Source organism: Rhagoletis pomonella, unplaced genomic scaffold, assembly GCF_013731165.1.
Source record: "Rhagoletis pomonella isolate Grant_MI unplaced genomic scaffold, Rhpom_1.0 Rhpom_scaffold_07515, whole genome shotgun sequence".
NCBI classification, from domain to species: Eukaryota; Metazoa; Arthropoda; class Insecta; order Diptera; family Tephritidae; genus Rhagoletis; species Rhagoletis pomonella.
Window position 1 is genome coordinate 1 of NW_023466040.1, and position 6208 is coordinate 6208.

General features: G+C 38.8%; 1 protein-coding gene across 1 annotated transcript; it reads right to left on the reverse strand.

The window, feature by feature from the left end:
- Positions 1-123: 123 nt before the first annotated feature.
- LOC118755815 (solute carrier family 28 member 3-like) lies at positions 124-5696 on the reverse strand. Its single transcript, XM_036490628.1, has 4 exons — positions 5491-5696; positions 587-914; positions 354-534; positions 124-301 (listed from the first exon to the last, which is right to left on the reverse strand). The coding sequence occupies exons 2-4, from the start codon at positions 704-706 to the stop codon at positions 204-206; spliced, it is 399 nt and encodes a 132-aa protein (XP_036346521.1). The 5' UTR covers positions 707-914; positions 5491-5696; the 3' UTR covers positions 124-203.
- Positions 5697-6208: the final 512 nt, after the last annotated feature.

Genomic DNA, 6208 nt, shown 5'->3' on the forward strand with positions numbered 1-6208 from the left:
TTATCCAAAATATTGGACACTTGGTATCAAAATTGAAACATTCTTCAAAGCCTATAAAGAAAAGCCATGTTGGGAAGCTAAATAATGTTGTTTTGGATATAAAAAAAAATCACTGCCAATCTCTACAATGAAGAATAACAAATGTTGATACATACATACATTCATACATATGTATATGTATGTATGTAAACTTATGCATTTTATTAGGTTTCAACAAATGCAATGGTTATGTTTTTTCGCTGAGTCACATTAAGAAATTTGGCATATATCCGACTTTCCTCTTCTTCTTGTAGTAAAAGGCCTAAAAAGAGACAAATTAGAAGATTATTTCCGCAACTATTTTCGGAGCATACCTGCAAAACTGGCGGATACGAAACACACTATGCTGCCAACAACAAAAGCACGCATTGCAACCGATGTTATAATATATCTTCTATTTGGGGCCATCGCACTAAGTGAACCAATGAGTATGCCTAAGGCGCCTGGATTCGCGAAACCACAAATGACAAATGTCGTTATGCCAATGCTGCGAGCCTGTTAAAATAGAAATACGAGTAATGGACTTATCGAGCACATTATCACTTACTTCCAGTTGGCCATTTTTAATGTATTCTCCCAAACGCTCATAGGCTACAAATTCGTTGATTATAGACTTAGTAGCCACAATTTTTGCCACAATATCACAGTCCTTGTTAGGCACACCCATAGCCCAAACTAATGGAATAAATAATTTGGAAAATATCCATTCAAAATCAATGTTTTCCAATCCCACCAAAAAACTGAACCAGTTAACGATGGCATTTAGAAAGGCCACAAATGCAACAAAGGCGACAATGTTGGCTATAATACCCAATACAATGGGTACGGCATTATTAGCTCCATTAGATGCCGCATCCAGAATTGATGAGTCTTCTCTGTGTTGTTATGCATGTAATGGAAAAAATACTTCGTTATAATTGTATGTAGATGTCGTATATGTCATAAATTTCTCCCAGGGTAGGTTGATATAGAATGCACAACTCCATATGAATTGGAACACAGCAAATATCCGAGCTGCTGTCTCAATTGCGAATCCTCATTTGTGTTCACCAACTTGCTATCCTACCTCCTCTAATGGTGTCGCCTTAATTGTTGAGTTCGTGAGAGTACACTATACCCGTTCACGCACGGAAAACTGTAAGAGCGAGACAAGCTGCGGCTGAATGTAGTCCTGAGTGTTGATGAGTGTTAAAGAGTGAGTGAAACAATAATGTTTGTGTATGAAGTTGAAGTTCTACTTTCCGAGTGTATTGGTTGAATGAATACACTCGGCTGAAGAACAAGGCAGTATCCATTTGATAGCGAACGATTACACAACACTCAGGAATTCATTGTTATATGGCCAGTGCAGCACGACACCATTGGCATGCAAAATGGAGGATACAAATAAAATTACAGACATGGAAGCTACTCCGGCACAATTGGAAGTGGGAGCTATCCTTCCACATCTTGGAGCTGCTCCGGCGGTGGAGGTTGCTCCGATTGCTATTCCGGCAGCACAAAACACTACTCCGGCGGCACAGAATGCTCCGGCCATGGAGGTAAATCCGATATCAGAAGTGGGCTCGGCCCAAACTCCTACATTTTCTAATGAGCAATGGCGTTTTTCCTTGAAATGCAAAATCGGAATTTGGCTGAGATTGTTAAAAATATGCAGGCATCGACTCGTGTGGAGACACAAAATACTGCTGTTGCATTACCAAAATTTAACCCTGATGGAATGGGTGTCGACGCATCGCAGTGGTGTATGAGTGCTGATATAATATTATCAGAAAAGCCTCTTGAAGGAAGTGGCTTAGTGAAGGCATTGAGCAATTGCATGGAAGGTAGCGCTTCACAGTGGCTAACACAAATTTCATACCCTGGTATGAAATGGGAACAGTTTAAGGAACTGTTCATGCAACGATACGAAAGCGAAGAGACGCCAGCAGCCATGTTTTTTGAATTTGCTGAATAGTCGTCCGTTGGTCGGCGAATGCCATGCAGTTTTCGCCAGTCGTTTGGTGACGTCATTAACCACGAAGTGGCGCAGTATGAACATTGAAGAGATAGCTGTCTCAACAGTACTTGCACATATGGCAAATTTTGATACTCGCTTACAGCGACTAATTTTCACAACAAATGTTAGAACGAGAAGCAAGCTACAATTAGAGTTGAAGGCATATACGTTTGACAAGAAACGTAGTGCTGGTGTTTCTGAATGTACTGGGCCTAACACGAAGAAAGCGAAGGTGTCTGCTGTGCTTTGTCATTTTTGTAAAAAACCCGGACATAAAATAGCTGAATGCAGAGCAAAGATGCGACAGAGTGCGGATACGAAGCAACAGAAGGAGAAGTCTAGCGTGTCATGTTATCGGTGTGGTCAACCTGGACATTTTGCTAACCAGTGTTCTAAAAATACGACTGCAGCAAAACAGGGGGTGATTCAACAAAAGAGCGTAAATCAGTGCTTGAAGGAAGAACCAAAAGCGAGTATGGTACAACGAGGTGAGGTCTATACAATTTGTTTTGACTCGGGAGCCGAATGCTCATTAGTTAAAGAAAGTATTGGCCTAAAATTATCTGGCAAACGTATTCACAATGTTGTAATATTACGGGGAATCGGTGATGGGGGAATATACAGTACATTACAAATTTTAGCCAATGTTACTATTAATGAAAATGCATTTAAAGAATGATATTGTCATTGGTCGCGAAATCCTTAAACAAGGTTTTAATGTTATCTTGTCTTTCGATAAATTTGAGTTTGTAAAATCAAAATCTGTCGATATATGTGTTGTGTCTAGGCAATCTAAAAGATATCGACACTGAATTAACCGGTAATGACAAAGATTTATTAAGTAAATTAGTTGAACAATATGAGACATCGTTTATAAATGGAACTCCTTGTACAAGAGTTAGTACGGGGGGAGATGAAAATTCGGCTAATAGATTCTAATAAAACAGTACAAAGGCGCCCGTATAGGCTCAGCCCTAATGAGATATAAATAGTTCGGGCTAAGTTAAACGAATTAATGCAATGTAATATTATCCGACCTAGTTCATCTCCCATTGCTAGCCCTATTTTACTTGTGAAAAAGAAAAATGGATCAGATCGACTCTGCGTTGATTATAGGGAACTTAACTCAAACACAGTGTCTGATAAATACCCTTTGCCGCTTATTAGTGATCAAATTGCAAGACTTTGTGGTGCTAATTATTTCACTTGCTTGGACATGGCTAGCGGTTACCACCAGATCCCAATCCATCCAGATTCTGTCGAATATACTGCATTTGTCACTCCTGAGGGGCAATATGAGTTCTTGACAATGCCTTTTGGTTTAAAAGATGCACCGTCTGTTTTCCAGCGTGCAGTTATGAATGCGCTCGGAGATCTGGCTCACTCATATGTAATTGTTTACATGGATGACATTATGGTAGTGTCACCGACAAAGGAACTGGGCCTGGAAAGGCTTAAAATTGTTTTAGATGTTTTAACTGGGGCTGGATTCTTTTTCAATGTAAGTAAATGTAGCTTCCTAAAAACTGCGGTACAGTATTTAGGGTATGAAATAAGAGCAGGTGAACTTAGACCAAATCCAGGTAAAATTCTTGCCTTAAGCTCCCTGCCGCCGCCGCAATCCATTACAGGTGTGAGACAGTTCATTGGGTTAGCTTCATATTTTCGCAAATTCGTACCTGGTTTTTCTCAGATAATGAAACCATTATACTCCCTAACGTCACAAAAAAGTTCTTTTGAGTGGAATGCAGATCTGGAAAAGGTTCGAAAGGAAATTATTGCCATTCTCACAAACGAGCCAGTTCTTGTAATTTTCGACCGTCAATATCCTATAGAACTACACACGGATGCGAGTTCTTGCGGTTATGGTGCTATGCTCTTGCATAGAATTAACAACAAACCTCACGTAATTGAATATTTTAGCAAAACGACTACCTCCGCTGAGTCTAGGTACCACTCTTATGAGTTGAAGACGTTGGCGGTCGTTCAGGCCGTTAAACATTATCGGCATTATTTGCTTGGTCGTAAGTTTACACTGACTGCAATTCTCTCAAGGCATCGCGTACTAAAATAGATCTGACTCCAAGAGTGCATCGCTGGTGGGCGTACTTACAGTCGTTCGATTTTGATATTCAGTACCGTGAAGGTAAACGCATGGCTCATGTTGACTTTTTGTCATGAAATCCTATTAAAGCGAACTTTGAGTTAATGTTAAGCAAAATTCCTGAGAAGCGAGTAAATTTGGCGGAAATTTCATGTGAATGGCTTCACGCTGAACAGCAATTAGATGCAGACATAGCTGGCATTGTAAATAAATTAAATTCGAATGAGCTTACAGAAGATTTGTCCAAATCCTATGAGTTGAGGAAGGGAATCTTATTTCGCAAGGTTCAAAGGAATAATAGAACCCTTTGCTTACCCGTTGTTCCGGGCGCATTCAAATGGTCAGTTATAAATCAGGTGCATGAATCAATAATGCACTTAGGGTGGAAAAAAAAACACTTGACAAAGTCTATCAATACTACTGGTTTGATAACATGAATAAATACGTTCGAAAATTTGTTGATAATTGTATAACGTGCAAAACTGTCAAGGGTTCTTCGGGGAAAAAGCAAGCAGAGCTCCATCCAATTCCTAAAATAAATGTGCCTTGGCACACAGTACATGTTGACATAACAGGAAAGTTAAGTGGGAAAAGTGACCTCAAAGAATATGTGATCGTGCAAATCGATGCATTCACTAAATACGTTTATTTGTTCCACGCTTTAAAGTTAGATACAGAGAGTTGTATGAAAGCTCTTAAGTCTTCTTAAGTCTTCTTTGTTTGGGGTTCCCAACCGTATCATTGCTGACCAGGGTCGATGCTTTACTAGCTCGAAATTTTCAGAATTTTGTTCATCACAAAATATAAAACTTCATTTAATTGCTACAGGGGCGAGTCGCGCTAACGGGCAAGTTGAGCGTGTGATGAGCACGTTGAAGAACTTGTTGACAGCAGTAGAATCCAGTAACCGATCTTGGCAAGACGCTCTCGGCGAGGTTCAGCTCGCTTTAAACTGTACCACAAACCGTTCTACTGCAGCAAGTCCCTTGGAATTGTTGATTGGTAAGGAGGCTCGTCCTCTCGGTTTAATACCACCATGCGATACTGAGGTTGCAGTCGATGTAGCAAAAGTTAGAAATAAGGCTTCTGAGAATATGGGAAATAGTGCTGCGTACGATAAAATCAGGTTCGATAAGGGTAAAGCACCGGTTGTGAGATACAAGGTTGGTGACTATGTGCTATTGAAAAAACGAAGAGAGACACCAAACCAAATTAGATGCAAAGTTTAGAGGTCCATTTTTGGTGATTGAGGTTCTGGATGGGGACCCGACATAGATATGTAAAATGTGCGTGAGTATCAATGTAAGTTAATATGTAAAATAAAGAACCAACAAATCGTTCTACTGACATTTTTAACCTTGGACGTGCTTCATTCTTTTGACCCTGTCTGCAGGCTTTTTAGTCGAAACGGCTAATATCAACTTTGAATTTAAATAAGTAACAAACAACAGTTAAAAACGGAAAATACACATTCATTTCATTGCAGTTATTCCGAAAAAACATTAGTACAATAAGATTAACGATATTTTATAGTACAACTAGGGTTGCACAATCGCTCATAAAAACATGGGTGTTAAGATTGTTCGATGTTGCGGAAATGAAATATCGATGTGTCTAGCATCGATAGTTTGAACGATGTATTGATGTTCGTTGATTGTTTTTTTTTTTTTTATTTTAATAAAACGAGTCATACATAAACATGAGAAACCCTTTTTTTTAATTCTACGGTTGTACTTAAATAGCATACAGTCAGTCATTAAAGTTTAGGTACAGCGAACTTTTTACAATACCGGCAACTATTTTTTAAATATTTTATTTTTCGCAAATTTTTTATAAAAATATGGTTAACTCTACACCAACAACCCCAAAAATCAGAGTTCCAAACCTTATGCTAAATTAAAGAAAATTCTGCAGATTTCCATCCAAATATTGCACATTTTATTTACACTCTTTAAAAAAAAAAGTTGAGTACGCAGTATTTTTAGCCCATTCAATTTTAGTATAACAAAGTGCAAGTTTGAGGTAGCTAGGACTTACCAGTGATTTTTAGCATTTTGTTTGTTTGT